Here is a 25,827-nt window from a genome sequence, read left to right on the forward strand (position 1 = left end):
GTGCGCTCACACATACACAGTGCGTCTATGACATTTACCAAATTCCAGCATGTGTTTGTGTGTCAGAGGAAACGTCCCCCGCCACAAACCAGGTGTTAATCACCGACTAACACACGCTTGAAATCCTAATTCACCATGCAGAGATGATGGATGTGAGTGCAGAACACGAGAGCGGCCCAGACCAAGCCTTCGATTCCGACGCCTATATCAGGCCCTTTTTAACTCACTGCGAGTTTGGGATAAGAAGAGCCAATGTTGGCAGTCAACACAAAACGTGGGCAATCGAGACTGGAGGGCATTAAAGGGTCATCACACACATGCCTGAATACATTTGCCTAGAGTGTGTGTGTGTGTGTGTGAGCAGGTGTTTTTACAAGCCCTGGATCTCCAGATTAGCCTCTGGTCTGCTTCAGCTCAATACAGCGTGCTCTCCCACGCCATCTCTCTCTTCTGTGTCTGTCTGTTTTCCTGTCACTTCTCCACTCATCCCTTTCCGACTGTGCACCTTGCAGCAGCGCTGAATACTGTTGAGTTTCAGGCTCCTGTTTCGTCACTGTTGGTTATCGATGTTGCTCATGCGTTGCAGCTCAAGTATCAGTCATCTTGAGTTCTTGCTACAGAATATTGGCAGGTACTTCTCTTCCCACAACCTGCAGTGGTCAGTACCTGTCACACTCTGACCAGGGAAGGGTAAGCTCTCCCTTTGTGACTGAACGTGGATGCCTGTCGCTCATTGAAGTCCTCTGGGAGTGAAAGCTGTAGTTCTACTAGGTAAAAATGTTAGTGCTGTTGTTGTCCATTTGTTGTGTCTCCCCCGTAGAGGGCGTGCCTCCAGTTTGAAAATAGTGGAACTCACTCATGGACGAGTCATTTCAAACATTATTGAGCCTGGGTGAACACTGATTTTTGACCATTATTCTGAGCTTCCCTTGCAGTCTCAGAGAACCCGTCCCTGCCAGAATACTACGGAATCTGTTGTGTCTCTTCACAGGTCTGACTTGACAACACCTGTGAGCGGAACTGGTGACAAATACTTTACAATTATTACTATTATTTTGTTTGATTTTGTTCATGAAGTGGGCACTTTTTAATCGTCACGCTCACTAAGCGCCACATTAAGGCTAAGAAGACACATCTGGAAAATAATGAATCAGTGCAAGTCTAATTGTTTTATAACCAATAAAAACTTTTCATCAAGATTTAAAGCCAGTACAGTTAAAGTTTAAAGTAGTTTAAAGTACAGTTAAGAGGCTTGCAATAAGCAGGCAATGTTCTCCATCCTAATCTGGAAGGTGTGATGTTGTACTGCCCTTTAGCAAGACTAACCTCTGTTTTATTTAGGTTTCGAGGTCAAAATGTGTTTGAATTCTTCCTCTTTCTACCTCTGTGTTGTTTCTTTCTATCCTCACAGCATTGAAGGGGCATCTAATCCACTTAGAAAGGTCAGTGAGCTGCAGATATGTGCGCCACTCACCCGTCTGCTCACTCTCTCCTTCAACTCTCTCCATCGGTTCACTCACTTCGCTCTCACCTCCGTCCCACTTTTTCTAGTGCAACAACCTGAAATAGGCGAGACCTGCCCAGGGAAACACGGAGCACCGACCAGGCCCTAACACTGATCTACTGGTCAAATCCAGTGTGTCGGTGTGACCCACAACATAACTGCATATTGTTGGTTTCATAATAGAGTTCAACAGTGAAAGCTCCTTCCTGTTAGATCCAGAGATTTAAGTGAAATTTGTTTTCAGTTTTAAACATTGTGTGGTTGGATGATGATTAAAAAAAAAAAATCCTGACAGTTAGAGCTTCAAGCTGCCAGAAAATTGCTGTGTTGGTTATTTTGACTTCTCTCCTTCTTATAAGTGTCTCTCTACTCGGGTTTCCTGAAGTGCTTTATATAAGTGCGGTTCACCTCTCTGAGGCGTCACTGATACCTTCAGATTCATGCTCAACAGAGCAGCCAATCACAAGTTTGCATTTGAGGCGAACCTTCATATTCAAACCAGAATCAGACAAAACTAGTATCACTCCTGTATGTTGGTTATTTAATCCAGATCTTGCAGCGTTTTTCTCTGCTGCGTCTGAGCAATGGTCTATGATGCAATTTAGCCCCAGTGTTTTACTCACATGCCTAAAGTGTTTCACTTTGTTATTGCACAGCTATGTGAATTTATAAACAGTGAATAATACTCTTTTTGACAGAAACAAATCTGTACATAATAAATCGTGTTGAGATTGGAATAAACAGGCATTTACTGTTACTGAGGTTGAAGGTTGAATTAATCCTGATTTTTTTTTTCCCATAAATGCCCAGCTGTGTTGTGGAGAGACTTGACTGTCTTTTAGTCTTCCATCCCAGTCATCCGATGACATCATAACCCTTCAAACCAGACGTGCACACAAAAAAAAGTTACAAAAAAATTATCTTTTCAATTGAGAGTGGAAAATTGGAGTATATATGCACAGGACAGAGATATGGGAAATCCAGGTGAGGAGAAGGAGGGGGGCAAGCGGAAGTCATGTACCCGAGGATTAGACTGGCGAGACTGGAATTCCCCTGCTCATCAAAGACCGATGATTACACACACGCTGCTATGCCCGCCACACACACACACACACACACCACACACCTTCAATTTTTTGACTCAAGCACACAGTAAAATACATTTCCTCATCACTATCAATGTCATTAGCACACGCACGTGCATGAAATCCAGTGGAGGCCTGTAACAGCAGCCTCTGACTTGTTCTCTCCGTCGGTGATAAACACTTGCTAACCACAGTCTGGAGCTGGAGTTCACACCTTCTCATCAAACGCACTGACCAACTCACACGCAAGCACACACGCTTCCATCTTTTCCACTGAGCTAGCTACTTCTGAGGCTTCATGAAACAGTGTCCTCATTTTCAAAGCCCACTAGATGGCACTCTCACCTCTAAATTCTTTGGATTTGAACAAGCATTTCAATGAAACTGCACATCATCTGTAAATCTGTGCCGCTCACATTGCTCTGAAAATGCATTCAGGGTTTCATGAAGCCTCATCAACCCATCAATGTTTTTTTTTTTAAACTGCATGATATATGTCATATGTTATACATTTCTGACTGACTGACAGTTAGGCTCTTCTCTTGGCCCGCAGGTCCGTGTCGATATGTTTGTGTCTGAGTGTGTGTTCTGGACCATGTGTTAAATAACGCTGTGTGTGAAGTATGCGTATTTATCAGGAGAAAGGAGAGTGGCACTCCAGGCACCAAGCTGTTGTGTCAAACCGCTGATCCCTTTCATCGCTGCTGGACTTTGGCTGCTTCAAGGTGTCGATTCCCCGAGAGGGAGGACCAAACCAAATATTTTCACACCAAAAAAATCTGGCCATGTGTGTTTTGACTCACTGGCCCTGGAGAGGAGGAAGACCCCCGACTGCTTGTTCACTCTCACTTGCTCACACATGTGTGATCATGTCATGGTGGTTCTCCAGGAATTCCATTGATATATTCTGCAACACTTAGAACAAGTCAACTTTGACTTCTCAGAACCAAATGATTGTTGGGCTACTAAAAAAAAAAGTTATATATCGTATGTTATTTGAATTTGTATTTTTCATTTCATATTATTTTGTGTAGCAAATGCCCAATGAGTCACCATCATCTGCAGACAATATGCTGCAAAAACATACATGATGCTGATCAATAAATGTCACATACATCTCCAGCAAGGATTAAATGTTACTCCCTAAGGCTGTAACAGATTCTTTTTCACTGTAATGGTAAATTATGAAACATATATAGATGCTGATTTTGTGTTACTATGTATATGAGAAAAAAGCTGTGGTTTCTAAGCGTGGAATCAGAGTAAATCCTCATATTCTTTCCTGGTGCAGTTTTTATTGAGGGGGAATAAGTGCAAAAATGGTTGTAGCAATATTTAGTAAGGCGGCCATGTTAGAAAATAATTTCATCATCTCATCTCAACTATCTTAGTCATAGTGACTGATTCAACCACACAGTTTCAACAAGGCTCTTGTTTAGCTATTTCATATCCTAACAGAAAACACGAGACAGTAACTCCAAGATTCATCTCTTTTTTTTTCCTCCACTATTTTGACTGCTCTGACAGGTACCCCGCAAATTTCATGAAAAAGGGGAGATAAAATCATTCAAACATGTTTTGGCTGCCCTTGTTCCCCCCTTCTGGGAAAATTCCTCGACAGATGGTATCTTCACAAAATAACTGAGCCAAGGCTCATTTATGCGAAGACCACTGAGTCTACTTACTACTTACTGAGTCTACATCGAGTATCAATCGTTCGCTGTGCTGGTTGCGAAAAGTTCAAGGCCATAGCAGATCTGTTCTAAACAAGGCCTTGCTTTCTTTTCTGAAAATGTATTCAATGTTATTGATAAGAATGGAGGGGCAGCTGAGTCGTTCCAACTAGTGGTGTTGCTATTTTAGGTGACCAAGCACGACAACTCCAGGACAAAAAAAAAATCAAGAAAAATGTTGTCCTGCTTGCACGCTGAAAAATCTCCACTTGGAAGCTAGAAAGCAAATATTTACAGTTACATCTATTCTATTTAATCCACTAGCTTCATCAATCAGCGTCTGAAAAATCCCTCACGTGGAGCTGGTGAAAAAAAAGCACAGTTAAATTCAGTCCCTGGGGATATATGACAAGCAAGCGTGCCCCAGCCCGACCCAGTCCCGCTCAGGTTGAAACCTGCCACTGCTGCTTTGTGCAACAGGCTACATACATCACGGTTTGGATCATAGCTATGAGCAACAAAAAAAAGGGAGAAAGGAGTGGTGACTAGTGAGGCGAATGTGCGGATATATGTAGCCCAGGGCAGGAATGAGGAGGAGAAGGTGACACAAATGCTAACAGGGAGGGTAAAATGACATGGGAGACAGGGCAAATTTAGGACAAAGGAAAGTACTTTGCTACATGTTTTCCAACTAAACATGCACCCTGTTCAAGGAATACATGCAACTTCCAGGTTTATATTTGTATTCCAGCACTGTGGACAGTTGAATATTACAACTTAACTGATGTGCAATGTGATGACTAAGACAATGAAGGAAAGGTTCCCATCCCAGTCTCCGTACCAGAGCGTCAGGGCTATTTGCAAAATCTTTTCACTCAACAAAAGTGAGGGGCTGATGGGGCTTCATGAAACAGTGTCCTTGTTTCCAGAGTTCTCTAGGTGGCGCTCTCAGTTTTAAAATGATGTGAGGTTTCATTGAAATGGTTCTTCAAATCCAAAGATTTTAGAGGTGAGAGCGCCATCTACTTGCCTCTGAAAATGAGGACACTGTCTCAAGAAGCCTCATCAGCCTGTCACTACTCAACAAAACTTTAATTTTTGTGGTCCTGAAATATTGCCAGCTTTCATATTAGCCCCAAATTTTGGTCTAAAATGTGCTCAATGATAAAAAGATAGAGCTGGCAAGGGTAAAATTTGAGACGGCACATTGGAAGACATTCATTTGGGTTCAAAGCTGCATTTGACACTGACATGGAAGGGAGGTTTGAAGGCATCCCGTCACAGCAGTAACCTCCTCTGAACCTCTTCCAAGAACTGTCAGTTTGGTCTTCTTTACGAGACAAATACTAGTTTAAACGGCGCGCAGCCAGACTGGATGTCAGAGTTGTGTGGTCCAGGTTGTTTTAGTATCTTGGTCATGAGGTGAAACCGAGCAGATCCACGATATATTGACTGTTTATGTCCGAGTGGAACATATATCATGTTTTACGAGTCATTCCTAGAAAGCGTACGGAGGCCTGCTGTCTAGGGCATTTTCACAGCAAGCCAGATCGATCCTCTAACTATGTGACAGGAAAATAGCCATGAAAAATGGACAGGTTTATATTTGGACAAACAGGAATAAACAGCACAAGATGTTTGGACGTTTGATAAATGTTCACAGGCAAACTGCTGCATGTTTCCATAAACCATGAACATGCAGCCTTAGATTTGAGGTGTACAACTGTTTGCATTAGCAGCAGTCGGACCTTAATATTTACCCGAGAGCATCAGCTGTAGACACAACACAGTGACTCTGCTTGGGCAGCTGAGATCAGGACGATGGCGGGGCAGATGAGGGAAAGAAAGAGCCTATCTTGGCTCAGTGAAGCGGTGAAGTATTATCACACGTTACACTTAAATCTATACGGTGCGATAAGAGGAACCTGCCCAGGGTGAAGAGCCATTTAAGACTAAACACCAAGGGGTGCCGCGTACCATCTGTAGCAGCAGACTGGTTCTCTATTAATGTCACATGTCTCACGTCAAACTGTATTTAACCTGTTAAAACTTCATCTCACTCAAGTAAAAAAATATATGTTAGAGGTGGTGTAGGAAGTAAGTCTGAAACTGACTGGCATTCAGTATTTCCTGTTGTTTCCAGCCTTCAATATTGACCTGGAAAACAAACAAACAAATACCTACATATTCTCAGAAATGACATTCACGCATCTCTAAGTTTGTTAATCAAGTGAAGGGTTGCAAAATAAAGAGGCTTTTCATAAAACTCTACAGGTTATTATTAGGTTATTATCACCCCACATTACACATTGGGGTTTTTTTCTACCAGAATTGATCACATTACTGTTTGCCATTAAGAAGAGATCCAAGATCTCCAATTCATATCCACCCATCAACACAAGTATGGATTTATGGCTATGGCCTAAAATACAACAAAAAAAGTGAGACGTCTGTCCTGACTGAAAGAGAAGCCTCAGAAGAAATGTGTCAACAAGTGACCTGAACTCTTGCTGACGTTCAAAAAGGTGGTAAACACAGATGTCTGTCTCACACACACACAGATGCATGACAACAACAGTGCCACCAGCGCAGCGTTGGAATGAGACTTTTCTTCATCAGAATATGTGCAGAAAGAGAACATCCTTACGATGACTGAATTTGAACCACACGTCTTATGTCTGTGGAATATATAGGGGCTACAAACATCGAGGAGCATTTGAACATACTATAGATATAACATGGACTTCTGGCTCATGGCGTCATACCGCAAGTGGCCACCAGAGGCATTCACCATCTCATTCAGCCACAATCCATTGGCTTAAAATTTTAAAACTAACACTTGTTGAAAATGTGGACTCTTTTTTGCATGTTTTAAATGGATATGCAGTTTGTTATCTTCTTCAAGTAATAACATGTTTATTTATCTCCTGATCATTTACTTACATATCAAATATCCAAAAGAAAATGATCCAATCTCTGTGTATTTTCACTCAGAAGAAGAAAAAAAAACATGATCAAAACACCTCAGTCTTTTGGCGTAGATCATTATGAAACATGCAGCAAGTTTAGGTGGTTTCAATGACTTCACAAGGAAGTAAGGAGGAGTAAAGTGGTATGGCAAGTGAGTAACAAACATTGGCACAGTGCTACCTGTGGGAGTTCTGCTTTCACCTCTGCAGAGTGATGGGAGAAACAGACTGGGGAAGAGTGCAACAAGATTACAAACAGTGAGAGCGAGAAAGAGAAGCAACATGGAAGAAGAGAGAAGCAGACGGCAGCCCACACGATGGAGCGCGTTTAGTCAAAACACCTTTCTGCCTCTGATGACTTCTATAGCCGTCCATACTGCACCAGGCTGCTTATCGTTCTGCGCCGTCTGACTTTGGGGGCAAACCTGCTTATGGCGGCTGACAGGAGATGGACAGAAAGTGAACGAGATAAGAAAAGGAGGGACGCGCGACGGTAAAAGTGATTAGATGATTGTATCCAACAAGCCAGATGGAACAAAGCTTCTTTTTCAATTCAGGCATTTCACCTAAGTTTCTGTTGAAATGACGAAAAATGGCTCACATCCAGAAGATCCCAGCTTCAGATCACACTCTGAACTTCTTGTCCTAGTTAAGTAGGGTTTCCCTGGACGCTCCTGTCTCCCTCCCACGATAGAAACAGATGCCATGTAGTTCATCTGTTTCCCACAGGTGTTTTGGTTGTTTGTGTGTGAGAGCCGGAGAACGGTGACCTGTCAACTGGCCTCGACCTTCAGCCTGGCTACAGAGCCATGTGCTGACTTACTGGGAGACATATTTAAATGTAGCTTTCCTTCAATTTTGGGTCAAAAAAGTCGTCCGACATCTAGACGAAGGTAACCCCAGATCGCAGACAGATTACCGCCCTCTTCTCTTCTTCGCTTGAGAAAGACAGAATGCAAAACAAAAACTGTCATACCTTCCAGCTGGAATATCTGCTTACATTCAATCTGATAAACTGGGATCTTTTTATTCGCTTTGATCCCATTGCTTGTTTTGTTGTCTGTTCTCAATGTCTTCTTCAATGGCACTCCTGTGATTTCTCGACCGAGCATTGGTTCATCTTCTCTCCGGTAAGCAATTTTCATGTCGCCTGTGGGCAGCACATTCCACTTCCCAACAGAAATCCTGGCCTAGCACGACAGATATAAAATTGAAGGGAAAGTAGATTTAGGGAACAGGCTCAAGGCAGGAAGGAAAACACGGAACATCTGACTGCTCTGCGGAGGTGGATTTGTAAACTGGCCCATTGGCTCGCATAAACACAGGACTTGTGGGAAACAGTTCTGCAGTAGCTGTTAGAGATGTTACTAGAGAGTCAGGCATCACCCTGTGGCGTGATTTAGTGAGGCCCTCCTGGATGGCCATCCTGCTCCCCCTAGCTTTACTTGGCACAGTACAGACACCCATAGATCTTTGCACAAGTTCTTTAGGGTTCTCTTCTATCTTTAGGGGAGTTTGAGTTCCTCGGGTGAATGGTGCCACCTAGCCCTGAAAAATAGGAAAAGAACGGCAGACCGTGGAGGATGGGGCTACTTGAGTATTTCAGGGGAGACGTGTGATCTGAAGACTTGAGTCACATACCAGACTGAATGGAAAGACCCAGGCCTCAAGTCTCACTAAGCTCCACTTGTAACCTAAGTCCACACAGCGCTCAGATTTAACTTGGAGCTTCTTCAAAGAAGATCATTCAGACCTTTAAGTGGTCGCTGTTTAACCCTTGTGGCTGGTAACTGAGAGGAAATGTAAGATGCTGAAGCATGACGTCCATAGCTGTGTCTAACCAAGTTGATGGATTAAAGGGAGAGATGCGAGATAAGAATGAACACTAACAATGGGGAATGGAGTAAATAAAGACGTCTCTGACAAACATGGTGTGTTTGCTCTGCTGTTTGCACTGGAAGGGGAGGGCGGTGGGGAAGGCGAGAATAAGGTTTGAGTTTGAGTGACAGAAAAAGATTCCACGTGCAAACAGAAGACTCATTAGGCAACAGTGAGAACGCTCAACACAGATTGAATTCACTCCAAAACTCCAGCTCCGGTGGAGTCAAGAGTTAACCACAATTCCTACCCTAACGTTCAGGATGATTCATTTTTAAAAAGTCTCCTATGGTCAGGGTGACGCCCTGATTCGTGCGTGTAGTGAGGTCAAAGTGTCCTCAGCAAGACTCACTTATGTGACATGAATTTGGGCACTTTAAAAAGGATAAACCCACTTGTAATCCCGCTCCACTTCCACCTTGACTCAAATGGCAAGAGTTACAGTCGGGGTGTTTGTGCTGCGTGGGGTTAATTAACTGTTTAAACATTTGGTGTTAGCTCTCCTTGACTTTTGTCCAGCTGTTACTCCTAACGGCATCTTTGGCTCATTGACACCAGCGTGACACTTTTACCAGGAAACACTGTCGGAAGCTCTTGCGCACACACGGGACGCATTCCTTTTCATTTATGATCTTTAGACTCTGGGTGTTTATAAGTGACAAATATACACCTTGAATTTTCCGCCAATAATTGTGTGAAAATACAGTTACACAGTTGGCTATTACAAGTGTTACTTATTTTCAATTCAATTTTTTTTTTATCTGAAAAAGCTCACAGCGATTGATGACTTTAGAGACACAGTTGTGTTCATTATACGGACCAATATATTGTAATTATTCTTGCTGACTGTCTGCAGTGCAGCCATGGTTCACTGCTGTGGAGGTGGGATGTCAAACTGATGGATGTCACAGATCTGATAAATACAAACCAGAGAAGTCAAAAAGACACTCTTTATTTTTCTAAATTTTGCAGCCGCTGTCCACCAAATGGAATGAGCAACAACAATAAGCCTGACTTTTGATGGTCTGTCTGAATTGAAGTGAAATGAAGTTATTTCACAGGACCTCTTCAGTTTCACTGAACCCAGTCTCACGACAAAACCCTTTTCTTAGTGCATCTATATAAAAATACCTGGATTATGATTCGACAAAGTCAGTCTGAGTGGCAACTACCACTGAAGACATCTTAACTTAGATTGACTCTTCATGTTTTGTCACTGCTTAGTCGCAGTTGCAGGTTGTTGTTGACCTTCTGAATCAACAGCTCAGGCAGATTGTAAGCAACGATGGAATTTTCAACCCAAACGTATCAGTTCTTCTTCTGAAAGTAGGTTTTAGGTCATCTAAACCCTTCAGTGATGAAACTGTCTGCAAGGAGCTCTAAGATAAGATGTGTTGAGATTAAGCAGCAGGTTAACCTGGCAAAGAAAACACTGCCAGAACGGAGTGCGACAACAGCTCCTCCCTGCACTGACTTTGTCGAATAATCTCAACAACCTGAGGATGTTTTGGCTATGACTTGGGCTTCCTGATGATGCTAGCACACGCACGCACCTGAGATGTGCGTCACGTGACTTCCAGGGGGAAACGTGAATGTGTGTGTGGAAGAGTGTGTGTGAGTTCATGTCCGTCTGTCTGTACATCGCTGTCCACAGGAAAGCATCAAATTAAGTGTGCGTTTGTGGTTGTGTGGAATGTCGTGTTCAAAGGAAAAGCTCCAGGTATACATTACTGCTGAACTCCCTCACCTGGCGGTGAGGAGATTCTTATCTGGGGCTGGTTTAATACTTCACTACACACACGTGCAAGCACACAGAAGCACAGCGGCAAGTGGCCATGAAACGGGGTTATGGCACCAACAATGGCTGGATGTAGTTTCTTCCCGTCTTTCTTTCTTTTTGATGTTTTATTATGCAATAAAGAGAGAATCCAAATAACCAAGTCTCAACACTCACAATCCAACATTCCTCTGTTCCTAGAGATGACGGCTGGGTATTGAACATGCATGTGTCTACGTCTCGCCCACTAGGGGGAGACAGGCAGGTCGAAGGTGGGAACTGAAGAGTACATGCGAGTCTGAATAACCTCAGTTCAGATTTTTTATGTACGATACTTTGGATTAATGCGTCCATAAGTGAGGATCACATCAAAGTGCGGATAGTAGCATGATAGCAGCAAATGTAGGAAATTAAAATGTGACCAGCTCAATTTGGAAAAATACATAAATACATTAAGAATAAGTAAAAATTTAAAAAAGAAGTTTAATTTCATTGTTTACATGCATGCTGAGGCAAAACAGTTAAAGTCAGTGAAGCATAGTATGTCCAAATTTTTAAAAGGTGAAAAACGCCAGTTGATGAAAATGTAAAAACGAATCGACAGTGTAACTCAATGACGCCATATATATTGTTTTTACTATACAAAAACTGAAATTGCTTTGCTTAGTGAGTGACAACCGGTTGACCTTGCTACGCAGATACTCATTGGTCAAAGTTGTTACCAAAACACTATGGGATGAGACATGAAATATTATCAGATACCTGAGTTTAATCGCAAACACATAACTTCAGGAGACGTACGCAGATGTACCCGCCTAGAGCCATGTGGGGGGGAAAAAACCCACCCCTCCTCATGAATTATTAATGAGTCTTAAATATTCATATCCCTATAGAAAGGAATATTACATGAGGGGTTGGGACTAAGATGTGTCCACATTGGTTAGATGCTGCTGGACACACATTTGATGTAGAAGTGCAGTTTGAAAGAAACTGGTCAGTGATGACAGCAGTCAGTTTATATAAATTGAACAAGTACTATATGATATAGATGTATATTAATAAGCCTCATTTCGAGCGTAGTTGCATTTCTGTCTGAGTCCCTAAAGAGCTCATAAAAGTCACACTGCAGGGTGGCTTGAAGTGCATTGCGATCGGAAACAAAAGTAAAAGGCGCTGGAGAGAAAAGTGCGCATGTTCCTACAGGTTTGTCTCCTGCTGCAGGAGAGAACCCGAGAAGCTGTGCACGGAGAAGATCCCGAACTCAGTTCTGTGCGTCAAAACGCAGCGCAGAAGCCGAAAAGTGTACTTCAGTGGTGCGACTGTGATTCACATCAGCGCAGACGCACTTGTTAAAAAGCGGCCCTTCTATTTATACCCGGGTGTCCGACTCAAGACTCAAGAGTGTTCTCAAGCGCTCACGGTGCGGCAGGGGAATAAGTCGACTGGTTCTAATGTTTCAGTCCGGAGATGGAGGTGCACTTACCGCGGAGTCGGAGCGCTGCACCGCCGCGCACAGGGCGAGGAGGATCAGCGTCACGGCGAGCTGACTCGGATTCATCTTTGAGGCGAATAAAACTCGGAGCCGCCTGCCTTAACTCGCACCAACTCTTCACTTCTCTACTCGCATGCCATGGCCCTGCTCGCCCCCAGACCTCACTCGAACACGACAAGCGTAGAGCTGCGTTCTGTCGGCGGCAGTCGTAGAGGATCCCGTGGTCCTGGTCTGGCACCGTGCGCCTCTGCAGTCCTCTAACTTTTCCTCTGCTCCACTCACAAACCTGCCCTGCCGGATCTACTTCCCACGCTCAGCGCGCAGTGATATCCACCATCCGCACCTTTACCGGCAGAACTAGTGAATAAAGAAAAAAACAAAAACTAAGCGCATTTTTCTGCCTATTAACCTTGTCGCAGATTCATACTGTCAGGCGCGTGATCTATGAATTCAATGCGCAATTTGATTTCTTGCCTCATATTCGCGCATCTTGCAACAGCGGATGGATATCTCTTTTCGCTTGTGTGATCAGCGGACGCCGGGGGCCACACAAAAAGCTCTGACATAAAACCTTTATTTGGTATTTTCTCTATGCCCCAACATGTTGCATTCTTCACACATTATTAAAGGTCAACTGCTCACTTTTGACTTTTGACTGATGGAGAACGCCTGTCAGGATCGAAGATTAAAGTCAACGTGTGCATCACCACATATGACGCGCTTTCACTGAAATACCACTGACATTTCACTGACATGCCATTTTCTCCAAGCAACGATTTTACTTCTGATTGTTCAGGTTTATTGCACGTTATACTTCTTTTTTTTTTTTTTTTTTTTTTTTTTAACATATGTATCCACACTCATTTCTTACTTGCCTTGTGTTTTTTACTTGTAAAATGCAATTTCTGTTGATGAAAAAAAAAACTTTTGATTTATGCCCACACATAAAGCTTTTCCTGAAGACTTTTCAACTCAGTATTGATGAGGACAACTACAAAATCATATGCCATCAATTAATATGACGTTTAATATGGAACTACTAGGCTCAAGTATAGTGCCTTGCTGTTGCATCTGGACAAAAACTGGTTAAATTGTTTCTGATTGTTTATTTACCCTCCATTACTTGGCTAATATAGATTGATTAATTATTAATAGTGTGTAATAGTTCAAGCTAACAGACTTCTGTACAAATCCAAGATGCTAAAATGCAGTTAAGATCTGACAAAATCCAAATGTTTTACTGCTCATTGCTAAGAGGAAGGTTAGAACATATCAGATGAAGTGTGAGAGAGTGTGATGCAGAGCAATGAAAAACAGCTGCTGCTGCATGTAAATATCATGAAAACAAAATCCAATCCTGAAAAGTCAGATTCTACTGACAAGATTTTCATAGGCACACATGTAGGCAGCTGTCAAGAACCATAGCGGTCAGTCAATGAGTCATATGAAAGTTCAGATCCACTACCGACAAACATGGAATACAACACTTTAGCTACAATACATTTATGGGAATGAAGGCTGTATAGTCATTTTGGTTTAGTTCTTTTCAAATAAAACTTTCTAAAAACACAGTTTAAAAAAGATCACAATATGCAACATGAATTAAAGTGACTGAAGTCGTGTATCTGATGAAAATGTGGACACTCAAGCCCCAGGTTCTCGATGAAGCCTTTGCGATGCAATATCAGCAAAATCTTGCAAAAGACATGAATTTAAAACAGACTCACACTTTGTTTTTTTAAACCATATTGTGATGATGTGCAACAAGTTTGGTTTGGTACTCTGTCCCGATGACTGCAACTTTTTATACAGTTTATGTCATATCCGCCCAAAACATATGAACTATTATGTGTCAACCAAAGGCGTCTTATTCTTGCAGTTATTTTCATGACTCAAGCTGATCCATGCTGTTCGTGGTCCTGTGCGGTGCTGGTTGGCTTCATTTTGTCTCCCCAAACTTCTTCTGTACCTCTAGAACTTTGCTCATATTTCCGATTGTATGCATCTATATAAACTGGACACAACATGTAGCAAGACTGGCACACTGTCTGGTACACTTAGTAAGTCAAACTTACCTGTTGTGATCCCATAACTGGGTGAAAGGAAAAAGATTTGTTGGACTCTTGTTGATAGGAGTTTGTGGGGTGATAATGTGGACATCAGGGTCAATCAGAACCTCAAAGTAGATTTGAGGTTGTTTTTATGTTTCAAATGTCAGTCCAGACCAAAGCATCTGTCTGTTGGAAATTCTGTCAAGTGTGGCCCTCAATGATAACTGCATCAAACACACTTTTGTTGATACTTTTCCCCAAGAAAATTTGTCAATGCACACAGGATCAACAATGAAGAAATGTCTGATTCTGACCATTTTCCCCTTCTCCTATATCCATTGTTTCTTAAAAGCACAGAGGACAAATCTTTTGTCGGACAACATGCAGTGCCTCTTATTTTGGGAGGCAAGCCAGCTTGTCATCCTCCTACTTTATAGATGTGGATCAGCTTGTTGCGTCTATCTCGAGGACAGCTCTCTTGAACAAGCGAATCTTGATTGCTGTGAGTGTGTAACCTGGAGTCTCCTTTATGAGCAGGGAGCTGCACTGGAGGACATGAATGACAAGGCTTGGCCCCTCCCCTGCTGCTGCTGAGCTGCGCTGCTGAGTTGAGGCGCAACAACGCGGAGAGCGCAGCAGCGACTTCACCGCTGCAACTTTGGTGAGTTGGCTTCACTCCTTTTATTAATCGAAAACCTCGCGGAGAAGCTTTTTCCGTCGGGTTGCGAGTGTACCATCTCAGGCCGTCTGTGCGTGTGTGTGTCCCCGGGTAGATGTCAGGAGCTTGTGGAGCCGTCGATGAGCGCGTCTGAAGAGACTGGGCTGCTGAAGACACGGCGGGTCGCTCTCTAGCAGCGGACCAACATGAAACTCCTGTAAGTCACTCCAGCGTGTGTTCGAGAGACCGAGTCATGGTTCACCTGAACCACGAGCTGATCAGAGTGTGCTCTCTCCGGCAGGATTTGTGTGGTTGCAGTCGCATGGGCTGTGGGATCTACGCAAGCAGTAAGTCACTCTTGTTTGTTACCAAACTCCTTCAGGTGAAGAGTCTCTTCTCTCGGTTTATTTATCCGGCGGGTGCAGAAAGTGCTGCTCCAGCCACAACTGCTCAGACACATTTCCAATGTGCGGCTTCACCTTACTTCATGTCCATATCATATATATGAATATGGACGTGCGTCATTGATTCTCCCGTGTATTGTAACTGGGTGGGTTGTTTCTGGGATTATTGGGGTCTGTGTTTGATGTAGCCCGAGGTTGTGAAAAAAGTAGTCCACGTTTGAGTGGAACCGCTCACGCTCCGCTGTTATTCACGCCCCGCCCACTTGATGAATAATCCTCAATATTCATGCGGCTTTTAGGAGAGGTGAAATAAAAGGAGTGTCGGGGGTTTGGCACACCTTGAAAAGTATGGTTTAAGATATCGCATTCAAATATGACGAGAGAAAGTTTTTTTTTTTTGGTGTATTTTGTTTTTTGACAAAACTTGATATGATGATGTTGAACGCCAGCACTATTCAATGTACCATGAAGAAGAAAAATGGGGACATTCCATACAGACATAACTGTATGAAATCTAATGGTAAAATATACTGAAAGTGAAATTAATCTAAAATTTGCCAGATTGTGCCACATTGTCCACATATGTGTGTGAGTGTGTGTTGGACTGGGGACTTGTCGAGGGCGTCTCCAGCCTCTCGCCCTCACAATCCTGCTCTGGGAAAAGCAGATTATGCTGAATGAATATGCAGTATTCAGATTCAAAAGTACAGTTTTACTTTATTGATGGCCATGCAAAGATCTGAAGACACCTGAGCTCTCACCTGTCCTAGATAAAACGGCCATCTGTCTGTAAGACAATGAAAATGGATCAAATACAAATCAGTTTCCCGAATATATGTGGATTGAATATATAGAGATCCAACTATAAATGCGGCATTGAAGGTTTATTTACTGTCGTAATAAACCATTTAGTTCAGTGTACTATTTTGGTTTTCATGCTATAAAACTGTGTTTTTCAACCGGTGCAATAATTTGGGGATGGGTGATATGACGATTAAAATGTGTTGATGATGTGCTATGACGTTTCACTTCAAGCCTTTATTTACACTCTAGAGCATCAAGTTTATCTCATTGTTAATTGTTGGCTTAAACCTAAATGCAGAACCAAACACAGTAAATGTCCTCCAAAATATGAAGACACAAGGAAGAATTACTGTTATGAAACAAGGTGCAGTAATGAGTGTGAATGATTTAGTAGTAATCTCTCCACAACTGGAACAAAATTATGCGAAAGAAGGTGAATTGTATGCCAACTTTTAAGTCAGATAAAATTGACATGCACAATGACAAGCTGGCCTACAACCTGTGACAGAAATCTGGATATCTAAGGAGATGTAGAAGGAGATGAAAACTCTTAAGGAGATTCCTGAACGGTAATGTGTTCAAAAGGTGCAAGACGTTTAATGATCGGGTTCAATAAGCAGATACTGCAGTTTTACATGAATGAATGAAGTGTGAAAAACACTGCTACAAAAGGCATTGTTGACGGCTCCATTGCATCTTGTGTGGCAGGATATCGTGGCACATTGTGTGATCGATTTAAACCTTTTTCAAATCTTTTTTGCAGACACAATTCTGCTTTTTAAGACTAATATGGTAGAAAAATATCCGCTTTTAAAACAATAACTTGAATCATTTTAAAATATTGTTTTAATTCTACATTATTTATTACATGCAGTTTATATTGGCTAAACAGTTCTGTACATTTAGGTACATGTACACACCATGTCCTTTTTCCACTTACAGAAAACTAAATATGCATCAGGCCCTTTAGGAAGCACAACATTTAACTAACAATTGGTATCAAGCCAAATCTCCCTTTGTCAGAAGAAGACATTTGTGGCTGTGGAGCAGAACAGGAATCAAAGTGTGAAAACTTCCTGTGCTGCAGTAAAAGTTAGCTGCTGAAGGTGCATTGACTTTGAATTGACTCATCCTCCCACTTCCCACCTCCCTGTTATTGAGTGTGAGTGTGTGTGTGGGTGACTGGGTGGCTGATATGTGTGTTTTGACCGAGTGACAGATGAGTTCATTGGGTGGTCTGGGCTGTCATCCCCCTGGAAACTGCTGCTTAATCCTCGTCCTCCTTGCCTTGCTACTGTACACAGATAGCAGAGCGAGGTCTTTATCAGGCGTTATCAATGCTAGCAGATAGCACTAAACACACCGTCGGGTTGTTTTGTCTGTCTGAGATGGGTGTTTTAAGAGTAATTTAAACTGGAGCGTTAGTCCACTTCTCCGCCAGTCGAAATCAGATTGTCGTTGAACATTCAGCTGGTGCAAAGTGCCTCAAAATGTTGGCACAGAGAAAACATTGCACCAGGGTGAGAAGAAGCTGTGAAGGAGGCAGCATGATGAGAAAATGTCCCATCATAACCCTGATGTGTTCGTTCCACTGACCCAGAAATGTAAGCTGCCACAGTCCTGCAAAGGTTTGACTCATTGTTTGGTCCAGGTATTGGTTTGAAAAAAATAAGAAAAAACGTTGCTGAAATGAAGTCAAATTTTACTTTTTTTCCAACTGTTAACTGTGTCCTCAGATCCTCACCATACAAGTCACTAGTGTCAGGTCAGTGAATATTGTACTGTTTTAGGTTGAGATTGTTTTAGCAGAGACAGTTCAAGATCTGAACATTGCTTGTCTTCCTCTCTGTGGCTGTATGAGGTTGTGTCCGTGCAAATGTTTACAAAAATAACAGGGAAATCTGTGAGATTTGTTAAAAGTCCACACAGTCGGTATCATTTTATCGTCCTTGATGTTGTTCTTGTTGCCAAAACCGATGCTGGAAACTTCTCTGCCTCCTCTCCCCGTCTCCCACCCTCTGTGGAATTCTGCCAGAGCTTGGCAGGACTTGTCAGGCTGTGTCCCGCTCCCTGCAGGTGCTATGGGCTGGAACATTCCTGAACACTAAGTGAGGCGACTGATCACTGCTTGATTTATAGTTGAAAGACCCATTCACACCCCCAGACTCCACGAACCCTTCCAGCACCTTATTTTCATGTAATGACCCAATTGTTTGGTGACCATCCACTGCCTTCGGTCCTTCTCCTACCACAGTCAGTCACACTGCATGATGCCATCATTCTGACAGAGTCTGACTCTGTACTTTTATCTTCAGCAATAATTCATAGATAACATTTCCATCTTATTTAAAAGATATCTACTTGCAGATTTTTTTGGTGAACAAACAGTCATGCATCTCTAGAGTGCTGCGAATAAATGGATGTAAAACAAACAACAGATGATGTCCATGATGTTGAAGAAACCAAAGGAAGCCCACTCTCATTCTACCTTGACCTTTTTCACCTTTCAACCTTTTTCATATATTCAGAAGTTTGAGGAAAAACAATGGGTGTAGCGTCACTTTATCGCCATTTCCGAAGGCTGCAAGTGAGATAAGTGAGATAAGTGAGACAGTGACGCTTGCTCTTTCATTAGATACAGTTACTTACTAAACCATGTGTTATCATTGACCTTCAACTTGAACACACTGTGATGCTCTGAGGCTACGTCTGTCATCAGGTCCACACAATGAAAAGTGCTCTTTCTTGCCTGTTACAATTCATTTTCACCTGCCTCATTTGTTCAGGCTTGCGTTTATGCACTTCCTCCACAAAGTAGTTGCCAGATCTAAAATTAGTGTGTGTTCTTGTCTGTGAGAGCATCAGGAAACATGTAAACTGCATGTCGGGTTCAGCATACCACTGTAAAGAGTCCCAGACACGCCCACCGCTTAAACTTCTGCTACCTGTGTGGTGTTTTCAACGCATCCGTGCATGTTCACAATCCCAGTAAAATCATAGGTTAATGTCTCTTTGTGTGGCAGCAGGATAAAGAGCAACCTTGGGAAACTCCCTTTTCTTAACTACTTAAACATCCCACTGATGTTGAGACTTTTATTGACAAAACAGGGAACATAAATATCATAGACAATAGTGTGCTTGGAATCAGCACGTATACAATGACAAATTTATTTCGCTCTAGCAGCGAGTGAATGCAAAGATATCTTTATTATATGCCAGTAAATGATGATGATGTCCTCCCTCACCTTCGGTCTAATTTTGTCAGGGTGAAAAAAGAGCTGAGCTCAAAGGTGATTTCTCGGTTGAGGTCTGGTTTTACCGTTCACTGTGCTTTCGTAGCGAATAAAAAACAAAGATAATGCATTCACGCAATTAAAAGGGCTTGTTACTGCAGCGTGTCTGGGATTCAGTCATGAGTTTGGTCTTCCAGGAGAAGCTCAGAGTAGAACCTCGGCTGAGACACATCAAGAGGAGCAAATGGCATGGGATCATGGCCTCACTGAGGAGACTGTATCACTGTGGCTTCTACCAAGCCCTTGGTATTTGGCTGAGGGAAGTCCGGCTCACTTTGCTATGACTGCTGCCATCGCGACCCAGCCTGAGAATAGCATGAATTTTTTATCTTTTATCTCAATAATCATTCTGTCTGTGACAGGTTTACAGCTTGATCTTTTCTGGAAATTCTTGTTACATTGTGGAAATTGTGGAAAACAGGTAAAAAAGAAAAAAAAAAGACTTGTGGTCCATACGGCGTTCAGTACAAGGCCTTCCCAAGACACTCAGATGTCCTGCTGACTAAAAGCCTGGTCAATTACTTGGCTATTTTCACTTTTGGACACTTTTACTTTGTCTGCCGAAGGACAACATGCCAGGAAATAAACAAATGAAAGTTCTTTTACAGTGACATGTCGCCACATCCCCCTCCGGACCCGCCACTTTTCATGAAGCACACTTGTCAGTTTGTCCCGCGATTGGTTGTGGGGAGCTCAAGTGGTCAGAGGTCATGGGAGTACAAAGGCAGCAGGGAAGCTTGTGGCCGTGGCTTAACATTCCATAGCTCTTCAGATGTGTTTATCACACTTTGTCTTATGCCTTTCTATCTTTTATGAATGGAAGAAGAGGGAAATTCAGACGGCAGCAGTGGGAAGCAGAATCATATTGCAGCGGGGAGGAGAGTCCAGTTTTTGTGATTCTTTAGACTCACCATTGGTGTGTATTTGTGAAGGTCTGTGGGTCTGTCTGAGAGGTGTTGAGGTGGGGCAGGGTTTGGATGGCTGCACACTCGCTTGGATCGCTGTTGTATCTTGTTGGACGTGTCTATTCCTAGTTCACCTTAATGCCATTGCTGCCCTGGGGATGTTTGCTCTTTAGAACACCTCAGACGGATTAGACCGCAGATCTACTCCTTCACATTTTTCAGGTTCTGCCTCTTTATCTCTCATCCTTCATCTTCTTGTTTTGTTTACTGTGTTCTCCTTATCATGAACAAAGGTGAAATGTTTCTTCAATGCAGTTACGATATCTATATCCTCTCGCTATGATTATCTGGAGGAACAAGATTTTTTAAAATAAATTCAGTAGAAACTCTTACAGATCTTCCCATTTTGTCTTGAAAAATGTTTAACTTCCTATAGTTGTACACGTCAATCTTACGAGATTGCATCATAAATGTTTAATATAGTCAATATTCAGACATACAACCACATCTTGCACTTAAGAAAAAGCACATGCTCAGCTACATATTGAATTACCAGCAGTGTCTTTCTACCATTCCAAGCACCACGACATCCCGCCGTAGTTTTTGAAGTCCGGATGCTGACAGGTCCGACTCCGAGTTCACTTTGATGCTCAAAGATTTTTTTTTTCCAGGGCAACATCATTACTTTGGCATTAGACATCAGACTTTAAAGTCAAACATTTTTCCCTCCTCACAGCAATTATCACATGCATGCCTGTGTGCAGGGAACACAACGTCTTTTGTTTCGGTTTACTGTGGTGGTGGTCTGAAAAAACCTGCCCCTGCGGGGTCTTCCTGTGTGTACGTCCGCGCACCCGCCAGACATTACCATTGACTGTGTTCGAGCAAAAGGTTTGCGTTCTATTAAAATATTATTTTGTGTGAGGGAAGGTTGAAGAGAAATGACATCGCTCTTGAGATCAAGTTACACTACCGCTCTCAAAACTTCTGGGGACGATGGGTGTTCGGCCAGAGAGTAATATCTTTGTTCCAGAGACCCTGAGTATTTGTTGTTCTTGCCATGGCACTTAAAAAAAAAAAAAGTAAAGTAAAGTAAATATAATAATGTTTTTATTGATATCGATTTTTTGCTAGTGTTGTAGATCAAATTCTTTATAAAGGCAAAGCTCCTCAGATCATCCAATTCGTTGTCTCCATGGCAACAGTCATCTTGAGTCGGTAAACTGAAGTCATAGCTCACGACCATCCCTCCGTGATAGGAACACTATCATTGGCACATATGGGACTCTGTGCTATTATCGCCTCACCATGTCTCTGCCTGTCCCTGTAATTAGGGAAACCTCTGCACTGTTTTTCCACCTCTCCGTCTCCCACTGCCACCCCTCTGCCAGGCAGGTAATCCTGGCAGGCAGGTAACTAGCTCACTCTTTCCCCCTCTGGTTTCCAGAGCTTGTATTAAATGACATAACTTTGTCAGCTGGGTACCCTCGCTGGATTCCTCCCTGGTGATGCCAGCTCATCTGTCACAATTCCAATAAAGTCGTGATGCTTTGATGTGAAGACTGCCGCAGGACAGGGAAGTGCCACAGCGTATTGCCAAATGTTCAGACACACCGGCAATAACGTCAACTATTTCATATCATCTGCTGCAGACCTGTGTTGTTTGGCTCCGCTTTCACCAAAACCTGGAGCCATTCTGCAGGAATCTCATAAGAACATAATGTAATAGGTTTACATCTCGTGATGAAATCCTACGATGGTAAAAGATGATTTTGCTCAAACAGTTGTGAAGGTTCATTTGCTTAATGATTTCCAAGTAATTATCAAATAATAACATATAATAACCAGTCATACATTGCAGTCCACAGAGAGCATATTTTTTTCTTCTATTTTTGCGTAGTGGTGAATGTGGAAGTTGAATGTCTGAGAACAGTTTGCCGGACCATAAATCAGAAGGCTCTCCCAATTTGTCTCAGCTCATCCAGAGGGGAAATACCTCACAGGTCAGGTGTTATCCAAAAGGTTTGCTGTGTGAAGTGAGAACTTCAACCCCCATATCACCTGTCCCTTCACCTTCTGTACCTGCGAGGAGGAATATGTCAAAGTCAGCCTTCTCCTTGAGCTTTGCTTGACTAATGTGCTCACTCAGGCCCTGCATAGTGCAAGTCCACCAAGGATGTTTTTTGATATAAAAAAAGTTGAACACACTTGCTCTGCGGTACAGTACAGGCTTTCACCAGTCTCCAGGAAGTGGGTCATTTGGTCCCCTGACACAATCTTATAAAGCTTCCTGCTTTAACCTGCTGTTGGCTCTGACAATGCTGCTGCACAATCCCTTTGCCCCACCCTTGTTTTATACAATAGTTTTTCACCCCTTCATCGCCTCTTTCAGCGGCTTGTTGAATGCATGGAAAAAACAACCTCAAATAAATAAATAACACCAACAAAAGCACCCTGCTCTGCAGTGAGTCTGAAGTGGTGAACCACTTGGTAGCACATGGCACCATTCCCTCCAGCTTCACACGGAGCCTCGTGCTTTCCCATTCATTAAGGAGCAAAGGGCCCCAGCTTGTCCCCTGGCTGAGTTCCCTACCGCCCTGGATGGCCACTAATGAGGGGGGACGGTGAGCCATTTGCCAAAACACTGATGCCTCCGGAGGCAATTGATTTTTCATATGGCATCTTGAAGTTAACACGAATCAAAAGGCCGCTTTTGTGCGTTGTTTATTTGCCGACAGCGCCGCCATTCAAACGGCCCTGGTGCCAGCGTGTTTGTCAACAGAGTGAAGTTGCCCCACTTTTTAATGCTGCGTCCTGGTGGCCCCTAAAATAGCACTCTAGCTTGCTCACGTGTTGGACTGTGAGTGCGAGTGTGTGCAGGTCAAGTGGAAACGGCTGAAGCAAGGGTTGAACATTCGCATGAATACAGCGGATAAATGCAGCAATGTTTAACATTACAGGTGTAAGATAGGGTTGTTCATGAGTTCACATGAAACTCTCAAGTCATTTTGTAAAACATTCAAAGTTAATTTATAATTTAAGACCTTCTTCGTGCAAAACTAGTTGATAAACCCACAGAATGCAAATATCCTCTAAGGATGGGATCCATTAATTCTGGTCAGAAATAGCTATAATAAAGAAAAATCTCAGCATCTTAAATCATCATACTCACGCAAGGTACCAAAACTTCAAACACACTCCACTCACATTTTCATGTGTCATGCTATCTGGTTTTTGGAGGACTTCAAATGAGTTCCGAATGAATTTTGAGCGAGCTACTAAATTCACATGAAATGAATTGACTGGTCGGATTCACTCCTTGAAGCCTGAAAGTGTGAGATTCCCATGCAGCAGACGCATTTTCATTATGCGGCACATAATTCCACATTATAATAAACAGCCTTTTTGTAAGTGTTGCTAACTCTATAAGCTGGTGTGCATTTGAACTTCTCATCTTTAAACAGGGAATGATGTGAAGGTATGCACGTAGATAACCCCCAGCCACAATTTTAGAGCTTTGAAAAAGGGGTGAGCAGATGAACTGATATAGTGTGAGTGAGTGGCAGAAGTATCTTCGTAATTCAGTCTTGCACGAGCATGAAAAGTGAGACTGAGGTGGAGAAAACAAGAGCAATTTACAGTTAATCACTAGCTAATCCGCCATGTGTCATATAGTCTTCTGTCGGGTTATTTGAGTCATGTGATGACTCGTACGTCTGCAGACACGGCTCAGATTTGATAGAACGAGTGAAGTTTTCTAAACTTTTGGGACCATACTGCCAAGAGAACTGAAGAATCAAATTTTCAAGAGCTGAAAATAAGACGTATTTAGTCATGCGGTCGGTTATGCATTAAGACATTTCTAAAAACAAGCACAACTAGCACATCAAACTAAAATATGTGGTGAGGTCAACTAGAACTTGGTAATCTAGGATGGAGTTTGACACACGTGTCAAATGGTGCCTGAGTGTAGTTTGAGGCTAAAGCTTTAGATTTCAGCACCTTGCGCTTGTTTGACGCATTCCGACGGTTTCATCGGCACCTGCAGGCAAAAGTAGCGCCTTTTTTTCCCCTCCAGGACTGTTGAGGCATCCCCAATCCCAGTGCATTCCACATGACATTCTGGATTCAGAATCACCCTCACCCTAACACTAACCAATGACATGCAGATAGGGTGGCGGGGTGGGGGGGTGGGGGGACAGGTCTGGGCTTAGGACCCGTCAGCAAGTGAAGGGTAATAGCTAATGAACCGTTGCCATGGGCGACATGGACATTCTTTTACATTGCCTTAGCTACCACATCCCCCACCTTCTTTCAGCCCAGTGTCTGGCCCCATGCCCCCCAACTCTTTCAAGGGGTCGTGCACCTGTCTGCACCTTCCCTTTTCTTTCCTCACCTCATCCAGCCTCTTTTCCTCTACTCCACCTTCCTGAAAATCCCATCCCTGCCCTACTGGCTGAACTTGTGAGAAACAACATGTCAAGTGATTTACTTATCATCTTAGAACACTGAAATCCAAAGTCCAACTGGAGATGTATATACATACATCTTCAGCTATCCAGCCTGTTCAGGTTTGCAGGGAGTGCTGGAGCCTATCCCATAGTTCAGTGGGCGAGCGGCAGAAATACAGCCTGGACAGGTCTCCAGTCCATCGCAGCGCACACACACCATTCACACACACGTTTAATTTTCCTCATAACATTTGCTGTTGAAAGAACAAAAAAAAAAAAACTTCTTCTTTCCATGTATTTCGTTTTATCAAAACAGTTATACATTACAAATGCAAACATAAACAAAACTGAATTAGAAAAATGAACTGGTTACTGACCACGTTTTTTTATTGTTTATTGTTATTAACTCACATTACACAATTCAGAAACACATACAGCAGTTGTGGGTCTATATTTATAATACACGTATGAGCGACTGGGTAATCCGAAGTATAGTGTCATTTTGCGCTATATGCAGGATCCCCGTCCGTCTCCCCCCACCTTCGACTCAGAGGTGAGCTGTCCCCTGAAGCCTCGCCGCACTCGGGACACTTCTACTGTCACGAGTTATAGTGACAGTCGTGTGTTTCACTTGCACCTGAGTAATCCGCCTGTCCAGCTGGTGCACGTGGCTGTAGCCCTGGAGTAAAAAAAAAAATCTTTCATTCTTTTTTTTTTTATGTGGCTCATGCCACCCCTATATTGCCACCGCCTATGGCTGTCTGGTTCGCCCATGCTAAAAACGCCATTGTTCATAAATGACAATATGGAATTATGTGGCGCGCTCTTTGTTGTTATAGTCCACCCCACGTCGGTTACTCATCAAGTTCCTGCACGACAAACA

General features: G+C 42.8%; 2 protein-coding genes across 6 annotated transcripts in view; one reads left to right on the forward strand and one right to left on the reverse strand.

The window, feature by feature from the left end:
* col4a5 (collagen, type IV, alpha 5 (Alport syndrome)) overlaps positions 1–12,647 on the reverse strand; it is a 32,720-nt gene extending 20,073 nt beyond the window's left edge. Inside the window, exon 1 of the mRNA XM_053859328.1 lies at positions 12,370–12,647. Within this exon, the coding sequence (XP_053715303.1) occupies positions 12,370–12,444 (75 nt within the window). The 5' untranslated portion in view covers positions 12,445–12,647. The remainder of the gene's footprint in view (positions 1–12,369) is intronic.
* Positions 12,648–15,022: 2,375 nt separating this feature from the next.
* Positions 15,023–25,827, forward strand: part of col4a6 (collagen, type IV, alpha 6) — a 71,792-nt gene continuing 60,987 nt past the window's right edge. For 4 of the 5 annotated variants that reach the window (XM_053858555.1, XM_053858558.1, XM_053858559.1 and 1 more), the window contains exons 1-3: positions 15,023–15,090; positions 15,203–15,304; positions 15,389–15,434. In XM_053858555.1, coding sequence (XP_053714530.1) covers positions 15,294–15,304; positions 15,389–15,434 — 57 coding nt within the window. In that variant the 5' untranslated portion in view covers positions 15,023–15,090; positions 15,203–15,293. The remainder of the gene's footprint in view (positions 15,091–15,202; positions 15,305–15,388; positions 15,435–25,827) is intronic. The other variant, XM_053858556.1, reaches the window with a different exon arrangement.

This window comes from Synchiropus splendidus, chromosome 3 (genome assembly GCF_027744825.2).
Source record: "Synchiropus splendidus isolate RoL2022-P1 chromosome 3, RoL_Sspl_1.0, whole genome shotgun sequence".
NCBI classification, from domain to species: Eukaryota; Metazoa; Chordata; class Actinopteri; order Syngnathiformes; family Callionymidae; genus Synchiropus; species Synchiropus splendidus.